The sequence below is a fragment of the Mesoplodon bidens genome, assembly GCF_964165515.1.
Source record: "Mesoplodon bidens genome assembly, chromosome: 8".
NCBI lineage: Eukaryota > Metazoa > Chordata > Mammalia > Artiodactyla > Ziphiidae > Mesoplodon > Mesoplodon bidens.
In genome coordinates this window covers 61,671,593-61,695,021 of record NC_138165.1, presented here as the reverse complement: position 1 = coordinate 61,695,021, position 23,429 = coordinate 61,671,593, and the positions used below count along the sequence as shown (strand labels likewise).

Below are 23,429 nucleotides of genomic sequence, written 5' to 3'. Positions count from 1 at the left end.
ATTTGTCTTGCAGCAGTGAGTCTTCTTTCACTGCTCCTTCCTGTGACATTTTTCCTTGTGTGGAACCCAGATTCCTTTGGCTTCTTTAGTGTGTGGTCCGGAACTCTTGCGTTTCTGGTTCAGAGATTCCCAGTGAGGACCGCCCACCCCCTTTCTTCCATGGCTCTTTCTTCTCTCTGTGCTTCTCTGGAACTGGGGCTCTTCATCCCTTTGTTACATTTGTTCATCTGTCTAAAAAAAATACAGTGGAGTTGCCAGGGTGCCAGGCAGTAGGTTGGGTGCTGGGCCACAGCCCCGAGGGTGGGTGTCCTGCCTTCCAGGAGGCTATACCCGAGGAGGGGGCTCTGCTGTATGTGGTCCCTCTCCCTAGCCCTGGGGAGCTCCTCCAGGGTATGGACCATGTCTTTGAAGGATGCAGCTTTGACATCGAAGCACATGGCAAGCAGCAGGCTTTTGAGAGATGTTCCAGGCGGCTGTGGGCTGAGTTTGGAGGTAGATGCTGAGGATTTTGAAGCGTCCCCTTTCCAAACTATAAGATGAGGTAGTTGTCTTCCTTGTTCAGGAGGACGTGGTGAATATAAAATGTGACAATGTGTGTGCCAGCACTTTAGAAAGGCTGGTACTGTATCAGGGGAGGTCATGATCGTCCACCTCTGTTTCCTCTATCACCCTTTTCCATTCTCACAGTCCCTTTGAGACTGTCTTTACCATTTACGTGTGCCCTGTTCTCTCCCACTTTCCTTCCTTCCTTGGGCAGAGGAAGGCATGAGTTAAAAACATCTGTGTGTCTGGTTCCATATCTCTTTGTCTCTGTCACTTCCAGATATGTATTTGAAATGCCATTGTGTCTCTCTCAGTCTGTGTATGCATGTTAGGACCGTCGGGGAGAATATGGCTCCACGCTTGATGGAAACACGCTGCTCTGGGTGTGTTTATGGTATCTTTCGTTACTTCTCCTGCTGTACATGTGCTCTTCCTGAGTTGTAAGCATTTTTGATAATAAGAAAAATGTTCTCTTAGATTAAACCTAATATTTGACCTCCTACTACCCTGATAAAACAACAGTTTTTGCACCTAGGGTACCCTGCCTTTTTTCTAATACCTGGTTGACGGTACCATAGAATCAGTTCAGAGATGAAGTTTTCAGTGCAAGATGCTACTTGGGCTGGTGTATGAGGGTAAGAGATGAAACTGAATCCTAAACAGTAGAAGAGCTGAGCTTCTTTGCTTACATTAACATCTTTTTTTTCCTTTCACCGTTAAAAAAAAAAAAAAGATGACCTGTGTGAGGGTGGGGTGAACAGCAGGGAGAGCCTTCTAGTAATGTATCTTGGCAGAATCCTGACACCTTTTGTGGGGAGGGGCCTCATTAAGCTAAGTGTCTCCTGAAAAGCAGTCATGTTAACCTCTTTTGGCCTGAATTTTTGTGGGTTTTTTAACCAACCTTAGGTTGGAGGCTCTTGCAAAGGTAGAAATGTCTTCTGTGGACACAAAGGAATGAAAACATGATTCATTGAGTTTTTGTCATTGTGATGGAAACAAGACAGGGAGCTGTCCTGTGGGGTGTGCTGAAACTCCTCAGGGCCTGAGAGGTAACGGAGGGTCCTGCTCAGGTTACTTACTGGGGGTTGGATTCTGTGAGCAGCTCGGCCCCATGGTACTTCCTGTGTCTCCCTTTCACAGATCCCTTCCACCCCAGAGCCTCAAGTCATCGAAGTACACTTTTGGAAGCCACTGTCTATTCAAACCCATCACTGTGTAACAAAATAATGAGAAAATTCCTCATAAGATCATGGAAATGCAGAAGAACCCCTGTTGGATTAGCTGACACACTGCTGCTTGGAAGAGGAGTAAAAAAATGCTGGTCTAGCAGGGGTCTCAGCTCAGTCCTTATTCTCCCTGAGCCCAAGGGTCAGGCCGGGGATGGTGGGGAGGCAGGCAGAACATGCATATGTTTATTCAGCCCAGCAGCACTCACTGAGTGCCTGGTGATGGAGCAGAAAGACGTAACCTTCCCACCTCCTAGGAGGGGAGGTGAACAGATGTGAACAAGAGAACAGGATTGCTCACTGTGGTGGGAGGGCCAGAAGCCAGAGGGCAGCACTCAGCCCTGACTCAGCCTGGGGATGGAGAAGGAGGATCAGGGCTCTCTTCAGGTGGGGATGCTCGAGCTAGGTCTTAAAGGAGGTGGGGCTTTAAATGGGTGGAGGGAACGGGGAGGGGTGACAGGAAGGGCACACCGGACAGGGGAGTGCCTGCAGATGTCCTTTAAAAAGTCAGTTCAGAGCTTCCCTGGTGGCGCAGTGGTTGAGAGTCCGCCTGCGGATGCAGGGGACATGGGTTCGTGTCCCGGTCCGTCAAGATCCCACGTGCCGCGGAGCGGCTGGGCCCGTGAGCCATGGCCGCTGAGCCTGCGCATCCGGAGCCTGTGCTCCGCAACGGGAGAGGCCACAACAGTGAGAGGCCCGCGTACTGCAAAAAAATAAAAATAAAATAAAATAAAATAGTGATAGGAGCAGTAGTCATTGGAAATCACTTCTCTTCTTTGGTGAGGGAGCCTGTCTGTCAGTGGATTCTGGAGCTGGCTGTCCCCGTACACATGAGAGAGAGGGTAGCTTTAGGGAGAGCCACCATTCAAGCCTGCATTTATTTGAAAAACAAAGAGAATGCATTTCCGGAAGCATGTGCCTTTGAAATATTGCTTTCCTGGGTATAGTGAGTGAAAGTTGTGTGGAATTACACAGCAAATGCCAACTTTTAAGCACCTGCCATGGTCTGTGGTATCATGTGATGGGAGTGCCAGACCAGGCTTTTTACAAACGTTAACTTATTTAATAAGACCTGGATGAAATAGAGGTGCAGTTATTCCGATTTTACAGATGGGGAAACAAAGCCTCCAACAAACTAAGTGTCTTCCGTGTTAACAACTAACTGACATTGCCTCCGACCTATGATAAGGAGGATATTGATTTTACACTCTAGTTATCCTTAGGTTGATAATTGTAGTTTGGGATCTAATTTCCGATGAGTACTTGGTATAGGAAACTGTCAGCAGTGAGTAATTGGGACATTTTCCAAGCATGTCCAGAAAATATAGTTGGTCCAAAAACAGAAGCATGTAGGTTTAGGGTTGTCGGCCTTTCCAGCTGAAATGATCGTTCCTAAACAAAAAACGGATCGTAACTATCTTCTTAAAACTTTTCAGTGCTCCTCCACCCAGGCCCTTAGTACAAAGACCAGAGTCTTTATTTTGGTGCTTGAGGCCTTTCTGGTTGGGCCCTGCCTCTCAGTACCTTGTACAAATTCACTCCAGTCAGACCAGGTCCTGCATTTGGATGTTTCCCTGAACACCATCTCTACCTTGTCCCTCTACCTGGCTCACTCCTTCATCTTCACATCTCAGCTGAGATGTCACTGGATCCAGGGAAGCCGCGTGTCCTTCCCTTGCCCCGCCCTAACATAAGGCCTCTTACACTGCTGTTCAGTTGTTTACTGGTTTGTCTGTTGTCCATCACTAAAGCTTCTGGGAGGCATTCTTTTTAGTTTTGACTCTGTCGTGACAAGGAATAGGAATCTACTCTAGCTTGCTAATACAAAGGGAGTTTATTGGGAGGAAATATTGGAAGAATAAGGAGATCTTGGTTGAAATGTAAGAACCGGGTCTGTAAGAAGCTGCACCTTGCAGATGCATCTTGTGGCTTTCTGCTCCCCTGCACGTGGTTCTCTTCGCCTTTCTCTCTCCTGTGGGCTGCCTCAGCTCAAGCGCATGTCTGTTTTGTTTTATTGAAGTATAGTTGATTTACAGTGTTGTGTTAGTTTCAGGTGTACAGCAAAGTAGTTTCGGTTATTTATACACACACACACACACACACATATCTATTTTCTTCAGATTCTTTTCCCTTATAGGTTATTACAAAATATTGAGTATAGTTCCCTGTGCTATACAGCGGGTCCTTATCGTTTATCTATTTTATATATAGTACTGTGTATCTGTTAATCCCAGACTCCTAATTGATCCCCCCTCTTCCCCTTTGGTAGCCATAGGTTTGTTTTCTATGTCTGTGAATCTGTTTCTGTTTTGGAAATAAGTTCACTTGTACCACTTTTTTAGATTCCATAAGTGATAAGCACACGTGTTCTTGAAGCTGCTCATGGCCTCAGTTTGTCCTCATAGCCTAGCCTGGCCTCGCCAGCCCTGTGACCTTCCTAATCTCATGGCTTCATTTCCTGCCCCCCTCTCGTATGGTTTCTCAGTTGCAGATTTTCAGGCAAGCACTCTGGTTGGCCCGGCTCACCCTTTGGGGCTGGGCCATGCATGTCACAGGTCTCTGGCCGTCCTGGAGGTGGGCTCTGGTTGGGTCAGGTCCTCCCTGCAGACCAGTCAGAACTATCGTCAGCTGGAGGGGCTCCCAGGATAGACTTCTCTTTTCCTTTTCTCTCTCTGATTCACTTGCAATAAACTTGATAATATCCTTTGTTCTTTTTCCTCCTTTTCAGATATCATTAATGGAGCTCAAGAAAAATGCGTATTGCCTCCTATGGATGGCTACCCCCACTGCGAGGGGAAAATCAAGGTAAGGCAGAAGGGATGTCCATTCATCCCCATCCTCCACAATCCGCACGAACAGCCCCTTGCTTCCCCTCCCCGCCTTCTTCTCCCCAGCGATACAGATGGACAAGCGAGCCCTTTAAGGGAGTCATTTAAGGGGCGCCTCAGTCCTGCCAGTTAGAGGCTGTGACCATGACAAGCCTTCCCTGCTTATGCCAGCTCTGTGGGGTTAGTGAACAGTGACTAAGAGGTCAGACTGAAAGGGCTGGGCCATTGCAGGCACCTGCGGTGGCTTTGAAGCTGTCACTACCACCCCCTTCCCATCCTCCAGCAGGTGATCCTTCAAGGGCCAAAGACAAGGGGCTGCCATTATTTAGTATCCACCTTCCCTCTGTCCCAGGTCTCTGCTGTGACGTCTCCAGATTGAGATTTCAGTGTCACATTTGCATGTGCAGTTGAGTACCCAGACACTCTTGGCCACTCTTTGACTCTTAACATTTTTTTTTCATCCCATTTATACGGCCAGCCCTTGGGGAGACCACTCCCCTTCTCAGTAGTTTGCAGAGAAAAGTTACTGTTCAAGTGTCACGTAGGATGGTGAGACCAAACCACAGAGCATTTACCTAGCCTCCATTTGGGACTCACCACACGCTGAGCTCCTGCCCTCGTCCGTGCGCTCTCTTCCAGGCACTGTGCTGAGGCTAGTTCTCCGGGGAGGGGACTCTGATGCCGGGGCACTTCATCAGGCACTTGCTCTTGATAAAACGCTCCTTGCCGTTGCTTCGCCTGGGCTGCACTGCAGGGTGTGTCTCATGGCCTCTGTCCACTCCAAAGGCCTCTGCTAAGGCCCAGCTCAACCCCGATCGACCAAGAGCTGAGCATCTGTCTCCTGACCTCAGCTCAGGGATCCTGAGCTTCAGGCTACAGCTTGAGCCATCCCCCTCCCGCTCCGTGCCCTCGCCTTCTCTGTTGGCAGGTGTGCCTGGCCGTAGAGATCAGGCTGCTCACCTGTGTTCTCACCTTCTCTGCTTGTTTCAGTGGATGAAAGATATGTGGCGCTCGGATCCCTGCTACGCAGAATACGGAGTGGACGGGTCCACCTGCTCTTTTTTTATTTACCTCAGTGAGGTGAGGAGCTTCTTGTGGCTTTGTGGGGTGGGGGTGGACCGTCTGTTCTGTAGCTGAGCCTGGAATCTGAAAGACTGAAAAACGGGTATTGTTTTCACACGAAGGGCCTATGATTTCCTTCTGCATTACTTTCCTCTGTCCCCAAGTAGCGTGACTTTTTTTTTTTTCCCTTGAGGAAAGAATAGTCTGAGTTCACTATTTAATTTTTTCCCAATTAAAAAAAAAGGTATGCAAGAGGGAAGAGATACGGGAACATATGTATATGTATAACTGATTCACTTTGTTATAAAGCAGAAACTAACACACCATTGTAAAGCAATTATACTCCAATAAAGATGTAAAAAAAAAAAGGTAGTAAAATAAACCTAACAAAAAAATGTAGTAAAACTTCTTAACCATAAAGTGTAAAGTTCAGTGGCATTAAGTCCATTCACACTGCGACCATCACCACCATCCATCCATCTCCAGAATGCTTCATCTTGCCAATCTGAGACTCTGTTCCCGTTAAACAGTAACTCCACGTTCCCTCCCTTCTCCCAGCCCCGGCAAACACCCTTCTACTTTCTGCCTCTGCCTCTGACTACTCCAAGTACTCCTATAAGTGCAATGTACGGTATTTGTCTTTTTGTGATGGACTGATTTCACTTCGCATAGTGTACTCAAGGTTCATCCATGTTGTACATGTGTCAGTATGTCCTTCCTTTGTAAGGCTTAATAATATGTTCCATTGTGTGTATAGACCACATTTTGTTACCCATTCATCTGTCAAATGGACCCTTGGATTGCTTCCACCTTTCAGCTGTTGGGCATAATGCTGTTATGAACGTAGGTGTGCATAATGCTGTTATGAACGTAGGTGTGCATAATGCTGTTATGAACGTAGGTGTGCATAATGCTGTTATGAACGTAGGTGTACACATAACTCTTTGAGACTCTGCCCTCAATTCTTTTGGGTATAGATCCAGAAGCAGAGTTGCTGGATTATATGGTAATTATATTTTTAATTTTTTGAGGAACCACCGAACTGTTTTCCACAGCGGCTGCACCATTTTACATTCCCACCAACAGTGCACAAGGGTTCTAACTTCTCCACATCCTCGCCAGCACTTGTTATTTTCTGGGGTTTTTTGTTTTGTTTTGTTTTTAGTGGCCATCTGAATGGGTTTGAGGGGGTATCTCACTCTGGTTGTGGTTTGCATTTCCTTAATGATTAGTGATGTTGAGCATATTTTCATGTGCTTATTGGCCGAGTTAGCTATTTACTTACAGGCTGAATTATTTACTTTTACCTTTTTTTCCCCATTTTCTCTGAACTTCATTTGTACCCTTGAATTTAAATAGCAGCTTTTTTTCCTTTTTTTTTTTTTTTAAGGGCTACAGGGCATTTTACAGACCACATGGAATTTATTACATGCTTTAGCGATCTCCATTTCACCTTTAGAAAGGTTGAGGGGATAGGGTGGGGTTGACTTTATCCAGCGCCAATTACTGGGAGAGAACTGAGTAGGGAATGAAAACTCGATGGCTCCCCACCTCCCCACCCCCGTTATGGGCAGGGGCAGCAGCCCTAGGGGCTTGTGAAACGGATGCTGGCTAATTTCTGAGGATGTGCACTTGGCAGGCTCTTGACTGCCTTTTTTTTTTTTTTTTTTGATTCGCGCCCCCTGGTTTTGGTACTCTTGCTGTTTAGCCAGTAGTTTAATAACAGCTCCCTGGTGATGCCATGCAGAAAGGAGAATGCCTCCATTTTGAAGCTAAATGAAATGTTTTTGCCATAGTTTCCCTTGTGGGATTCAGGTACCTCTTCTCTCTGGTATAAGGTGACAGGGACAGTTTGGGGGATGGAAGCCAAGCCAGTATTGCTATAGGGCATGTGGCCCTGGAATCTGTGGGGTTTGTCCCTCTTCTGCACCCTTACTTCTCTTTCTTCTGTAAGATCCAGTCAGACTTTTTTTGCCAAGGTTGCTCCATGGCCACCGCAGGGCCATCATGGGAACCATCAGAGTTAATGACAGTTAAAATACCTCTTGGAAATGAAAAGCACTGAGAGTCTGGGTGTGTGATGTTCTTCATTAGGTGGCTGCTGGCCAGTTGACTTTGTAGCATGTATTTGAGTGTGTTTGGAGCTTGGGTGGCCTGGGGCCAGCCTCATTTTCTTCTCCAGAGGAGTAGGGCCTGGGGCTATGGGTGAACCTTCACTCTAGTGAGAAGTCAATTAGAGGCACCTTTCCTGCCCTGAGGAAAAAGTTCCTCATTTAGTTCAATTTTCAAAAATTTTCTTCCCATTTCCATTTGATAGAATTTAGCCAGAGTATAACCGGGCTCCCTGATGGACAAGCTGAACTAATTTCACGCCTTCCAGCATCTCGGGGAGGACTGCCGAGGTAAAGGGAGAGGAAGAGGATTTGACGTGCTCACTCCAGCCTGGGTCTTCATCTCCCATGCCAGAGCTGGGGAGGTGTGGGAGAATGGTCCAGGTGGAGAGGGGCTGTAATTATATATGACCTAGTTCCCTTCCTTTGAAACTGCCACCCTACCCCTACTGACAGGGAAGGAAGGACCTAGTTAAGATGAGAGAAAAGGGAGATTCTGGTGCAGGTAAACTGAGAGGAGTGTGGGATAGTTGGGGCTGCATAAAGATGTGATGGATCATGTAGACTTAATATTGGAGCCTGGGTCTTTCATTGCAGAACCTTTAACTATTTTTTCTACTTTTGGGATGTGGAAGGGTGCTTCATTTGCCTCTTCTACTCTCTTCTTATGCAAATGATCAGACTTTTCTTTCTGCAACACTGAACTCAGTTCAGTGAGCACTTACTGAACATCTATTGTATTCATTGATTGTCAACAATGACCGAGGACTCATTTGCTTGGCACCATGCTATGCATTCATTATCTTTCTAGTCTAATGGAAGAGGAAGCATGGATACAGGTAATTAGCCAGGAAGGGGTCCTGGGAAAGAACTAGGAACTTCTTTTTCAAAGTTTTAATGTGAAAATTACCTTGAAACTCTGTCCTTTAAAAAAAATTTTCCATTTTATCAAAGCATCTTAATAGGGACCCTACAAGAGAGGAAAATTTAACCAACATGGCCACTTGAATAGGCAGTACTGCCTTAGTGCCTCATAGCTGACTTCAGCTTCTGTTTCTAATGCTTTCTAAACACTGTGCTCTTGGAAAAGTTGCCCTCTTTGTGCTTCAGGTTCTTCCTTTATCATATGTTTTAATTTTGTTTTTAAAGGATCCTGCCATGAGAATTCCTGAGCCTATATGGGAGCATGCTTAGAGTGGAACCTGGCAAATAAATGAAACTCAATTTGTAGAACTGACACTTTTATGATAGGTTTTTTGGGTTTTTTGTTTTGTTTTTTTTTACTTCTTTGGGGGGGAGTGGTTATTTATTTAGTTTTATTGAAGTAAAGTTGATTTACAATGTTGCGTTAGTTTCAGGTGTACAGCGAAATGATTCAATTGTATATAGTTATATATTCTTTTCCAGATTCTTTTCCCATGTAGGTTATTACAAAATATTAAGTATAGTTCCCTGTGCTATACAGTAGGTCCTTGTTGATTATCTATTTTATATATAGTAGTATGAATATGTTAATCCCAAATTCCTTATTTATTCCTCCCCCTCACCTTTCCCCTTTGGTAGCTATAAGTTTGTTTTCTGTGTCTATACATGATAGGTTTTTGATATTGCCATTATTTGAGTACAGTTGTGGGGTGTCACTTAGCCTGTGACATTTTATGTGGGACCTTGAATTGATTCTGTCTTAGAATTGGAATCAATTTCTGGTTCTCATTCACCAGTCTCATTTAATTTTAGATCCCTAGGCTTCTGGAAACATAGAAATTCAGCTGTTCCCCATGACTTCCTTTGTCAGGATGCGCAACTTGTTCACAGTTGAATCGTGAACTGGATGCATGGAACAGCAGTGCCCCTCTGCCGTTGCCTATCTGAAATTATTAGAGATGTTTCCTAAAGCCAGTTAATTGTGTTCTGGTATTCTGTAAATCCTGCACAACATCTATGGCTTTGTGGTGATGTATTTTGTCTAGTTTTTTTTTTTTCCTCTTGCTTTCTTTCTGTCTTTTGTTACTTCATTTAACCTGTATCGTATGCCAGGTTACTCTTGCAGTTGGTAAAATGATTGAGAGAGACATCTTCATTTGATTTGTTTACTTGATCAGTGGATGTACTGGTGACTTTCTTTTCTTAATCCTCACTGAAGAGCCAATTCTTGTTTCCATCTACGTTTAACTGCAGAGCTTTGACAGCTTTATAAGAGGACATGAAGTAAAATGTCTCCTGTATAGTCAGTCACCGGTTGAACTGAGGCATTTAGATTCAGACCAGTCTTAGGGGATAGCGCTCCTCCTGCATTTTTCTTTCCCCCAGTTCTCTCATTGTGCCAACTCTGCTGAATTATGGGAGTATAAACTTCTGCTTTTACCTTCCCCAACTTGTAGTCTCCCAGCCTTTTATGGGAAATCCCAGGAGGTAAAGCCATCGGTGTTTCCCCTTCCATTATCCCCACGGATGCTTGTCATATGTCTGATGCTGTATTAGGGACTGGGTGTGATGCTAAAAGTCTCGTTATTGCCCTTGTTGAGTGGCAGACAATAAGAATGAAACATGGCAGAGCTGCACTGTGTGCCTGACACCTCAAACACACAGCGTTATTTCAACCTCTCCCCAGCTCTGAGTAGTAGAGAGCTGCGTCCTAGAGGCTCCGAGAGGTTAAGTTGCTTAGTGCTTCTGCATCGACCATTCCTGTTGCCCTTTCACGTCAAACGAAAGCTGAACTCAAGTGAAGTCGTTTGTCACCATTGCCTTTGCATTCAGTTCTATGCTCAAATCCACCTGTGTTTGAAATATGGCTCTAAGTTAGCTGGTTTCCATTAATCAGTCTTCATTGCTAGTTTTGAATACTCATAATTTTAATACTTTATCCCCCCCCCAAAAAAAAGAAACGGCGCCAATCCTCCTGAACATATAATTCATGGAAACCAGGTATTTAGCTATTGCAAGTGGTGAGGGTTGAAAGAACGATGTGTTAAGCAGCCTTGCATTTCCAGATCATCGAGCAGTTCATTTCCTGTGTCTGTTTTTGAGAGCCATGTAACTAACTACTCCCGTTATAGACACAAGACCCTATAAAGTAATTACTCTAAATGTCATTGTTTCAGGTATTATTAACTTAGTTTAGCCCTCTGCAGAGCCTTTTACTGCTATCAGCTTTTACAAAATTGAGGATAAATTTCTTTACCCCGTTGATATTATGTTGATAGATGGTGCCGATATATTTGACTTCCCACACATATTTGCTATTTACACAATTATTCTAGCAACTAGCAACCATCATACCCTGCCAGACTTCTTAATTTGTTTGTACTGTGTTTTTTAAGCACTTGTGTTGCCACTGGAAGTATAGTTGCTCTGAAATAATCAAATTGCTCAGTGATTGATTGCTAGATCTTAGGATGTGTACAAGCTGTTGCTTCTAATGCCAATTTGGACTGGTTGAGTGAGTGTGTATGTGTGTGTGCGTGCACCTGCCTGTGTGTGTGACTCCCTCATAAAGGAACAAAAGAAGCAATTTCATGCCTTACTCATGAATCTGTTTCTTATATTTCAGAAACAACAGGCATAAAGATGTCTCTTCCTCTTTCTCTTCGCCCTTGGCAGTATGTAAAACTAATATTGGCTGAGCGTGCTATTAACCTTGAGTTTAAATTCAGCATACTTAATCCCTTGATTAATGCCAAGATTAATGTCCAGCAGCAAAGGTTGAAAGCTTAAATGTTTGTGAATGTGAGCATGAAATGAAATCCTAATAACCAGTACAATGATTTGGATTTATGGGCTGTGTTGGCTGCTAAAGATATCTTGGAAATGGTGTTGCACAAACTAATTTGTCAAAGTGGGCAGAAGTAAAGAATTGACTGTTTAGGTTGCAGGAAGAAATCCGAATGAGAAAATATAACTAACATTTGGGACGGGTCAGGGAGTACTTTAAAAATGCCACTAGACTGTTGCCTGAGAATACCCACATACACCTTTCAAATGTCTAGCCCTTGACGTAGGAAATTCTCTTTCTGTGAGATAATATTTTTTTGGCGGTACCTGAGGTGACAGAGATTTATGATCGTGTTCTTTGCACTTCTTGAATTCAGCCTTTATTTTATCTTTTTCATCTATGTGTTTTTGTGGCTCTTATTACGTGAATTCTAAAACATACTTAGAAAAGGATTTTTTTAAAAACAATCCCCAGTTTACAGAACAGCATTTGTCATCAGCCTGACTGATCTCTCAATTTCCCCCAACCTCTTCCTTCTCCCAAGTTCATCCTCTTCGTGACACCTCCTCTTTGTCAGTAGTTTCATTTACTACAACATTTAGTTTTATATCTTTTTATTTCTCTCTTTTTTTTTTTCACATACTACAACATTTAGATTGAGATTTCTTACTCTGACCTCTACCTTAAACAAAAATTTAAGGGTAAATGGCAGGATTTGCCAAACCCCAAACCAACACCTCTTTGCTGCTTGGAATACATGTGGCAGACTGGTGCTTTGATGCAGTCATCTCCAAATATTGTCCCTGATCATTTATTTCTATTATATACCAATAAAATATTTGTAAAGTTGTATGTTTTAAACTGTTGTTAATATGGAAAATTTCAAGCGTATGTAAAAGAGATGGGTATAAGGAACCCCCATGTGCCCAAGACTCACATTCAATAATTGTCAATTCGTGGCCAATCTCATTCATTGACAGCTCTCCCAGTTCATTATTTTGAAGCAAATCCCAAAGATCTCATCATCTGTGAATGTTTCACTATGTACCTTTAAAAGAGACTCTTTTAAAACATATAACTCCTAATACCATTCCATATTTTAAAAATTACAGAATTCCTTAATATCATCAAATATCAGGTTAGTATTCACATTTCTTGTAAATTAAAGTTTATTTATTTGAACAGAGTTTCAAGCAAGGACCATAAATTACCATTGTTGGTGTCTCTTAAGTCCCTTTAATTTAGGTTTCCTTTCATCTCTTATTTTTTTCCTCCTGTGGTTTTTCGCTGAAGAAACTTTGCCTTAGAAGAGTTTGTTGTCCTCTGAATTTTGACGATTATATCCCCGTGTTGTTGTATAACCTGGTTCCCTGCCCCTTGTACTTCCTGTAAATTGATGGTAGAGCTGAGGTTTGATCAGAGTCAGGCTTAATATTTTTTTCAAAACTGTTTCATGGGTGGTATTAAATACGTCTATTAAGAGGCACATAAATGCCTGGTTCTCTCTCATTTGGGGAATGTTAGCAGCCATTGATAATCACTGCCTGGATTCATCAGGGATTCCTTTTTAATATATCAGGAATAACCTGTATAGAGAAATGAGTCCTCGTCTGATATTTGGTTACCCTGCGGAACAGTTCATAAGAGAAATCTTGAGTTCTCTGTTGATTTCCTAGCATCTTCCACTGGTGACTAGTAGTTTGTTTGCTTGCTTGTTTGTATGCTTGTTGGTTTTTACCATCATTATGAACTCATTGATTGAAACATATTTGATATGTTTGATCCATTCCAATTATTTTCTTACTAGTTCTCATATTATACCTTCTTTGACCAGTGGGGGCCAATTCACATTATCTTCTGAGTCCTTTTGACATAACCTGGGAGTTTTTAATAGTTTTGATCTCGTCTGGTATGACTAGAGCTTCCAGGTTCATCTTATATAATTTCTGCCCCAGACCTAGAATCAGCCTTTTCTCTAAGTACCCTTGGTTCCTCTTAGTGGGAAATGACACTTAGAGACCATCATCTGGGTACCAGGGGAATTCATTGCTATTGTTTTTTTCTGGGTGCTGGGGATATGACAGTGAACAAAAAGACAAACATTTCTTAAAGTTATGTTTTGTAGGAGGAGACAGGCAACAAAAAGTAAAATACATATCTTTTAGATTACAATAGAGCTGTGGAGAAAAATGAAACTGAGAGGGGGCTCATGAGGAGTGCTGGTGTCAGCTTTAGACAGCGTGTTCAGAATATGCCGTACTGAGCAGATGAGAGGAGGACATGTGAGCACCAAATTAGAGGTGAGAGAGTAAGAGGTGCAGATGTCTGGCACAAGTAGTTAACAGGCAGGGGGAACAATTCAGTGCAAAGGTCCTGGGGTGACCATCAGTATCCAGTGTTAAGAGCAAGTATGTGGAAAGTCATCTCCAGAGAGATTTTTTGTCTGTTTTGTTCACAGGAATAATAGTGCCTGGCACACACATTTATTGAATGAATAACTCTATTTAAAGCATTTTTTAAAATAGTCAATAGCTTTTTGTCTCTTTGTTCTAAGTGGGTGACTTCCCCAGCTATCACCTTTCTAATCTTGAAGAAAACGTTATTGTAAAATTTGTAACATTAAAACCTGCTAAGAACATTAAGTTTGAGACATGAAGCAAGGGCATTTTGAGCACTTATTAACAATTTTAATATAATGCTTTCTCATATTTTATCTATAAGGGAATGCAGGGGATCAGTTTAGACTATTAGAATGGAACGAGCCAATTATATTGGAAGGCACAGTTTTCTTGCCCAGCTTTTATTCTTATTGTCACTCTGCATTATTTGCCTGGATCTACGCTTCTGGCAAAATTGCACATTACCACAAAAGAGGAACTCTGTCCTTGGTCACTGGAATGTGACTACCTTTATAAATGGGGTGACTGTGGCTCTTGTGTCCTCAGTGTGGATGCAGGCCCAGTGAGGCCGGTTCTTCCACTGTGCAATGTAAGAAGCATCTCTCTGTATTATCTGTGTGATTCACGACGGAGGAATTTGTTTGCTACCTCTCCTGTGTAAAGGAAATTGACAGGTCTCATCCCACAGAGATTTGGGATGGGTTTTTGAAACTCTGACATCCTGTCACTAGAACCCCACTGGTTTGTGGTATGTTGAAAACTTACAGCAATTTCTCTTGAAGTCCTGCCCCTTCCCTAACATCCTGAGAAGCCCTGTCTCGGATCTCCCCAGCCCTCGGGTCTCTCTTGCACACGATCAGTTCCATAGTCTCTGTGATATTCCTGCCACCCCTCCCGTGGTAGGGGGCAGCATTACATATTATAGAAAATATATGGATAGATTGGGAGTTTGGGGTTGACGTGTACAGACTGCTATCTTTAAAATAAAATGCCTTACATGGAAAAAAGAAAAGAAAATACATGGGCCTGATTGCCTATCTGGATCCAACTCCCACCCATGTGGCCTAGAACATTCCCTTGAGTTTTCAGATTGGTTTCTCCCCACTGAAGTCAAGGTAAAGCCTGCCCTGCTTCCCTCAGGGTATTTTGAAAGGTTCTAATGAAAGGATGAAAATAGATAAGTGTCACTTAAATGGAAAAGAGTATCCTTATCATGAATATCTTAAGTACTCAAGTCATGTCTTTGATTTTTTTTGTTTACTGTGTAACAAGTAATGATTGAGGACCTGCTGTGTGCCAGGGCCTCCATTCGGGGCTGAGGAAACAGGCCAGCTGAAGTTTCTGTCCTCAAGGAGCTTACATTCGGATGGGACAGCAATTAGTAGTCAACCCATGGGTCAGATAATTTCCACATGTGGTAAGTGTGCTGAGGAAAAACAGAGTAAGGAGGTAGAGTGGCCAGGGAAGCAGGCCAGGGAAGGCTTCTCAGAGGAAAAGTTGGAGCATAGTGTGGCAGGGAGGGAGGGAAGGAGGGAGGGAGGCAGGCATGGGAACACTGGAAGGAAGAGTGTTTCAGGTAGAGAGAGAGCAGATGCCGAAGCGCTGAGGTATGGGGTTACCAGGTAAAATACAAGATGCCCAATGATAATGAATTTCAGGGAAAGAGTGTTTTATTTCGTTTTTAACTGCGAGTATATGACAAATACTGCATGCAACATACCAAAAAGAAAAATCATCCTTTGTCTGAAATTCGAATTTGAGCATCTTTTCCCCTCCCCTCACAAACCTGGTGACCCTCCCGAGGTAAGAATGAGCCTGGCGTGTGTTTGGACTTGGAAGGGAGTTCTTTGGGGGACGAGGGTAGTGAGGCAGGCAGCGTAAGGTTGAGGATAAATTCTGGGTTTTATTCTGAGGGCGAGGAGAAGCCACTGAAGGGTCTGAGTTAGTGTAGGATGTAATCCACTTTAGGCTTTGAAACAGTCACCCCTGCTGCGTGGAAGAGACATCAGGGGCGAGGGCTGCAGGCAGGGAGTTACCATCACTTTCATGGCCCTTCCAGCACTGCCCTGCAATAGGGGCAGAGTAAACCCTTCCTGAAGGATTTTGTAGAGAAGATCTAGGCAGTCATACTCTACTATCAAAGGCTGGACTGTGCTCGTGGGACTGCAGGAACCACACGTCTGGCTTCTCTGCTAAGCGTATGGCCCTGTGCAGGACAGACAGCACTTCCGTCCCCAGCTGTGGGGCTGCCCTGCACCTCTGTCATGATGGGCCTTGCTCAGAGGATTGTGTGGAGACCGAAGGACATGATGTGTGTGAAGCGCTTTTCCTAGTGCTTGGCTCCTGGCATGTTGTCGCTTTTCTTCTTCGTCTCCTACTCACCCCACAGGCACAACCTTTCCTAATAAGCAATTTGGCCCAAATATTCATCATCTCAGGTGTTTGATGGAGAGGATGAGCAGAACCACTCACATGTGTGGACGTCCTTTACCATGTGTATTTCCTGTTCAAAACTTTAGACAGGGGAGTAGGCCAGGGAGGGGAGTGGAGTGGGGTAAAGAAGTCTTTTTTAAAAGCATGCCCCTTAATGAGTAACTACATTTGATATGTCATCAGTTCAACCAATACGTGTGGATGTATGTATGTGTGTATCATCAGTGGATCAAATGAATAGGTATAGTCAATGGTATCCTTTTGGTATGTAACCAACTAGCCCGACAGGATGATGTCCAACCATCTTTTTCAGATCTTAAAGCTAATAGAATTATTAAGAGGTCACCCAAACCAGCACCTTCATTTTGTAGATGAGAAAACCTGAAAGTCAAATGGTTTAAGGCTGTCCCCCTAGTTGTTTGTGGAGTTGGGCATAGAATTCATTTTGGTGGATTCCACATTCAGCAGCTCTCTTATCCTTGCCCTTCACTGAGCTTGGCCTTTAAGGTGGCTCTGACATGTCCTGGTCCAGGAACCGACAGATCTCAGTCATCACCCAGCCCTGCTGCTCACCAGTGAGTGGACCTCAGCAAGTTCTCAGCCCCTTTAAGCCTTGCTTTCCTCACTTGTAACCTGGCAATGGTACCCACATCATAGGGCACTTCAGGGGATTAAGTGATGGGTTGCAGTCAAGTTCATTTGTTTTCTTTCCCTGAACTGTAAACCTTCAGTAAATGACTGTATGCTTATATAATGTGATGCCTTTAAAACTTATTTGATTAAGAAATGTTCATTGTAAAAAAAAAAAAAGTCATAATATGAAGATTCACATAAAGAAGAAAATGCAAAGCACCCGTGACACCAATATCCAGAGATAACCTCAGACTTTTCTTATGCATTTTGCTCATTTAGTTTTGATTACACTTACTCTAGGAAAAAAACAGCATGAAATTCTATGTCAGTGATCCATTAAAGCAAAACCTTTCACATTAAGCATGAGAGAAGAGGCCATAATGGAGTCTGATTATTATTCTTTCAAAAGAACAGAACATTACTGCAGAGAGGCCAGTTACACCAAAGTACACACATATGTACGTTAAATCTCCTACTCATTTTTGCTATAACTATTACTTCTTTTCCCCCTTTAAATTCCAACTCGAGCTGTAGGAATCTCTATAAGCAGTTTCTTTTTTCTTAAATGTAATGACTTGTCCATCCTACGGAACTTGAAAGTAAGTATGAGGTCTGTTTAGGAACTTCACTTTGGTTCACATTGTACGTGATGAAGCTGCAAAACCTTCTCAGATCAAAGAAGTTTAAATCATTGGGAGGAGGAATGTCAGAAATAAAATTGGGTAATTTTAGATCTCCTTGCTCAAGAAAAGTGCTTCATTGTGGCCTGTGTGTGGAAGATGCCTTAATGTTCCAAAGGTCTAGCCTGGCTGGTCTTTTATGTTTCTGCTGCCTCTTCATTTTGTAGCCTGAGTCTAGTGCACTAAAAAGATTAGTTCCTGTAGAAGTTGCGCCTTCAAATCGAAGGTTAATAGAGTCATGGTTCTGCTCCTCTATCGATTGTTGTGTGCGTGTTGCCGTGAACTCAGATGGTTTTCAATTTTTAGACTTACTGTGGTGATTTGTGGACTATTTTAAGGCTGTCCAGTCCCTGCCCTGGCAGAGGGCTTGATGGAGGACTTGCCAGCTTGCAGGAGTCGGGTAGAGGTCAGGGTAGACAGTGGGAGGGTCCAGTGCCACAGATCCTGTGCCAAGGAGAGCACCAAGGTCACAGCTGGAAAAAAGCATAGCCAAGGCAGTAGATGAAGGAAGATGACCACAGGCAGACATAGGACACTAGGGTTCTGAGAGCCAGGAAAAGAGATGGTAAGAATGAGTTGAAATAGAAGAGCTTCCAGATCAGGAAGACAGTGGGCTCATTCTGGGGTCCAGCTTTCCTGGTAGGATGCTGTGCTGGGTGGTTAGACTCACTGAAGGAGCCAAGGTAGATCAGACAAAACATTTAGGGATGAGGAGGCTGAATTATTAGCCCTGAGCAAGATTTTCCCTGAGTGTTATTAATGGTGTTCTTATTTAGGAAAATGTTGCTCATTTGAGGGCTGTTTGTTTCAGTACGTGGAGTTATTGCCGGTGTTGGCTTTCTTCCAATCCTGGTAATCCTCTGAGGTTTCAGAAAGAAATGTGTTTGTTTTTTCCCCCTCTCCCTGTGGAGTAATTGGTTTATGTAAAATTTAATTATTTTGTTAACCAGTTATCCTATCACTGCGTACAAAAACAGCCACCCTAAAAACCCACTGTACTCCTGTGTCAGGATGTTCAGAATTGATTTTTCCTCCATTATGAGTGAATATGTAACGGTAAGATTTCTTGCTAAAAGCTAAAATAGGCAGAGTCCATAGGCAGACTCCATTTCCCATTCTTTCAGGAATGCCCTTGAAATCTTGCCCAGTATTATCCAGTGATTTAAAGTAAGAAGAACTGAGATAAAGATCAGTTTCAAAGAGGAATTAAAGTCTTGAGTATTCTATAGGGAAGTCATTTTAGGAGAACACCTTGGACTGTATTTTCATGAGAGTAAATTTCAGAAGATTCTTCTGAGGACAGAGGAGTGAATGTACTCTCCTTTATGTGACCTCACTAATGTCTCTCCTTGTGGTTGATTTTCTTTATTCATAGTCGTGTTTCATCTTTCCCTATCATGCTCTTCATGAGGACATTTTTTATCCTCACATGCTGCTGTGTACATTTTGTTATTTATTTTGTGTGGGGTTGACTACAAATCTGTACCCTGCTTGCTCATCCTCATGCTTTTTTCTGTGCAGTGGAAGGTCTCACCATCAGGTCTACAATCCATTTGAAGCCTTCATGTTACAAATATGCTTTAAAGCACTGTCTTATTGAGTTCATTTCCCAAATTTTAATTTGAATTAAATAATTCAGTCCGGCCTGAGAACACAAGGCACACATGTGTGTAGTGCTGCTGGGACCAGCCGAGGCTTCATCCGCTTGGAGGCTCCTTTTCTGCTGCTTCTCCCTCACTTTTCTCATTTGTATCAATAGAGTGCTTTTCCTTGGTGATTTTGCCTTTCATGGTGATGTTGCTATATAAGGGCTCAGTATTTCGACATAGGCATTCCAGGCAAGTTAGTATTTTCTTTTTTTTATGAGTAAAGACCACTGCAACTTTTCTTGTGAGGAGTCCTTTTGAGTCTCTGAAGTCATTCACAAATACGGTCAAGTCTGATTTCACTCCACAGAAAGAAAAGAGAGTATTGTGTACTTTTCCTATCCAGGAATTGCACCTCCCCCGGGCTTTTGCCCTCTGCTTGTTACTTTCAGATTATTTGCAGTGGCAGAGGGCTTGATGCGGATTTGCCCAATTATCTCGGGTCCTAGTCAAAATCACCTTGCTTTAAGAGAGATTTCTAGAGTAGTGAAACTGCTTTGTTTCTTTGAAAACTCACTGGGAGCCGGAGGGCCAACCAGCTTGTATGACTGTGCATTGCTGACCCAGGAGCTCTGACCTCACACACATCCCTTCCTCCCCCCCACCCCGTGACCCTCCAAGGATGCCCCCCGCCCTCTTGTGCTCTTCGTTTTTATAGGTCCGCCTGGCCACAGAAACATTATTTTCAGCACCTGTTTATTAGCCATCTTTAATAACCTCATATATTAATAAATGGGTGACATGCTATCTTGGAATTATATGGCCAGTTTCGGCAAAGAGGTCAGACATCAGTATTGCTCAGTGCATTTTTCATTTACTAGAACGTGTGAATTTGCCTAATTTTCTTTGTTAACATGTGTCGAAGTCATTCCTGTAAAATCTGGCACTTCCCCTTTCTTTTTCCTCCTCCCGCAGCTCTCTAAACTCCGGTGCATTGACAGAACAGTCCATCTTCCAGAATGGCTCTCACAAGATTGCTGAGGGATTTTTTTTTTTTTTCCTTTCATCTCTCTTTCCAATAGGTTTTATCACCCTGTTCCTTGAGTTAGTGTGAAGTGAACAGCCAGAAAATGAGGGGAAGCCTTGATCAGTTAGCCTTAAACTCTCGGTTGCATACCTAATTTGGAGATACATGATGGAGTTCTGTGGCTCATATGCCTTGATGTTTCCTTGCCTGCCACACCACAGCAGATAATGAGTCATTCTTGTCCTCTCGCTAAATAGTACAGAGGCACCTTTGCATTCCCATTCCCTGGCAGCAGTGTTCACGTCTTTTAACTTTCTGCTGCAAGACTGCCCCCCCTCCTTCTGTGTAGAAGTTCGAGGATTAAATGATTAAGGAATCAGTCACTGTGAAGTCTTTTTTTTTGTGGTACACGGGCCTCTCACTGTTGTGGCCTCTCCCGTTGCGGAGCACAGGCTCCAGATGCGCAGGCTCAGCGGCCATGGCTCACGGGCCCAGCCGCTCCGCAGCATGTGGGATCCTCCCGGACCAGGGCACGAACCCGTGTCCCCTGCATTGGCAGGCGGACTCTCAACCGCTGTGCCACCAGGGAAGCCCCACTGTGAAGTCTTTGAAGGACAGATGTGAAGTGTCATGATAACGCTCATTGGGGACCTTGGCTGATTATTGTTTCATCTGAGAGGGGCCCTGCCCCTGGATGGCTAGCTAAAAGTGTGGGAGTCTGACCGATAATAGTAATAGCCCACTTAACCCACTTCCTGTGTACCAGGAACTGTGCTTGGAGCTTTGCACAGACATTAATTCATTTACAGATGCACCAGCATACTTAGTGTCTCTGATTTCTATTTTTCAGGTTGAAAATTGGTGTCCTCATTTACCTTGGAGAGCAAAAAACCCCTACGAAGAAGCTGATCGTAATTCATTGGTAAGTGATTTTGGAAACCTCTTACTAGGCTTGTGATTTGAGTATGATGCCAAGTGATACATGTGGAGTCTTCTGCCAGCTGTAATCTGAAATAACGGTAAACCAAAGAACTTCTATCCCCAGCCCTGGGGAAGTCTGAGTGACCAAATCAGTCAACCAGTTAGCATATGTTTATTTATTGAGCAGATCTCTGAGGGTTCCTACATGATAGGCTACTGATACGAATAACACCTGGTGCCAGACGTGGAGGTGCCCAGTGATTTAATAATGAAGGTGATGGTTGTAAATAATGACTCTGTCAACACTGAAACATAGGCCCATGGAAATTAATAAAGAAGTGGCGATCTCAGCCTGCATGGGTCAGGAGAGCATGTAAAGAGAAGATGACCTTGGAGTTGAATTTAAAGTGATGAATGAGTTCATACCAGGTCAAGGAGAGAAAGATGTCTCTGATGGCAGGGGGAAAGGTGCCTGTACAAGAGCCTGACATTTTCAGGGAGTAGAGCCTGGTTCAGTGGGACAAGGCCATAGGGGTCTGGATGAGCTGGAATGAAGACGAAATGGGAAACGTAGGTAGGGGCTGTGAAAAGCTTTGTATTAAAAGCTCAAGTCTTTATTCTTCACCCCAGGGATCAACTAATTTTTTTCTATGACAGGGCAGATTGTAAATATTTTCATCTTTGCAGGCCAGATCTCTGTTGCAACTACTCAGTTCTGACCTGTGGCACAGGGCAGCCCTAGGCAATGTGTAAATGAGTGGGCGTGACTGTGTTCTGATAAAACTTTACGTAGAAAAACAGGCAGCGAGGGAGATTTGGTCTAAGAGCCAGAGTTTGCTGAGACTCACTTAGACCATGGGATTCTTGGGAAACTGTTGAGTCAAGGACATGGTCAGATGAGTTTTAGAATGAACTATGGTAACTGCTGAAAGATGGATTTAGTGAATATTTTATTTAGATGTTATATGGAAAAAATACTAGTGTTATTATTTTTCTCTGTTATTTCAGTTGCTGGTTGCATCCAGCTATCTTAGAAAAATAGTCTTCCTGGGCTTCCCTGGTGGTGCAGTGGTTAAGAGTCAGCCTGCCGATGCAGGGGACATGGGTTCGTGCCCCGATCCGGGAAGATCCCACATGCCGCGGAGCGGCTGGGCCTGTGAGCCACGGCCACTGAGCCTGCACGTCCGGAGCCTGTGCTCTGCAACGGAAGGGGCCACAACAGTGAGAGGCCCGCATACCGCAAAAAAAAAAAGAAAAAAAAAAATAGTCTTCCTGACTTTTAAGTTATTTTGGATTGAATTTTTTTTTTTTTAATTTTTGACTGTGTTGGGTCTTTGCTGCTGCACGTGGGCTTTCTCTAGTTGCGGTGAGCGAGGGCGACTCTTCGTTGTGGTGCGCGGGCTTCTCGTTGCGGTGGCTTCTCTTCTTGCGGAGCATGGGCTCTAGGTGTGTGGGCTTTAGTAGTTGTGGCACACGGGCTTCGGTAGCTGTGGCTCGCGGGCTCTAGAGCGCAGGCTCAGTAGTTGTGGCTCGCGGGCTCTAGAGCACAGGCTCAGTAGTTGTGACTTGCGGGCTCTAGAGCGCAGGCTCAGTAGTTGTGGCGCACGGGCTTAGTTGCTCCCGGACCAGGGCTCAAACCCGTGTCCCCTGCATTGGCAGGCGGATTCTTAACCACTGCACCACCAGGGAAGCCCTTTTGGCTTGAATTTGAAATTTTATTCAGTTACTATAGGAAAATGGTATTCCTGGCTTTTAAATTCCTTAGAAAATAATAAACTTTTGTTTGTTTGCATAGGGACAAAACTAGAAGGTGAGCGTTTATTTCCCTACTTAACTTTGTGGACAGAATGAGGCTTTTTGGCAGCCTACACAACGGCAGGTAGCCTGTTAAGAATTGACTTCAGTTTTCACAGAAGTCTGCTACCCTGCAGTAGATCAAGGGGCCAATAAATTCGGGTGCAGAGAATTAAGGTGTATCAAGCACATTCACTGTAAAATATGCATTTTTGACGTAGCTCAGGGCTTTGCAAGTCTGTGCTGCCTTTCTCTACTTCTGATTTTTTAATGATGTCCCTTATAGCAGAGCAGCAGTCAAGAGGCCTTTGCCTCAATTTGCAGTCCTGGGAGCTTCAAGCAAAGCTGTTCAGCAGACCAGACTTTTGAAGCCTTGTGTTTAATTGACTATCTCTTTCAAGTTTTTAAATGTCACATCATGAAAACCATTATGCTTTTGGACTTCTTATCTTCTACTCATTTTTATTAAATTTC

At 43.7% G+C, this 23,429-nt stretch overlaps 1 protein-coding gene across 5 annotated transcripts in view; it reads left to right on the top strand.

Annotated features, from left to right (window-relative positions):
* MGAT5 (alpha-1,6-mannosylglycoprotein 6-beta-N-acetylglucosaminyltransferase) overlaps positions 1–23,429 on the top strand; it is a 374,514-nt gene that overhangs the window by 207,176 nt on the left and 143,909 nt on the right. For all 5 annotated transcript variants that reach the window (XM_081243158.1, XM_081243161.1, XM_081243160.1 and 2 more), the window contains 3 exons: positions 4,498–4,574; positions 5,588–5,677; positions 21,091–21,162. In XM_081243158.1, coding sequence (XP_081099284.1) covers positions 4,498–4,574; positions 5,588–5,677; positions 21,091–21,162 — 239 coding nt within the window. The remainder of the gene's footprint in view (positions 1–4,497; positions 4,575–5,587; positions 5,678–21,090; positions 21,163–23,429) is intronic.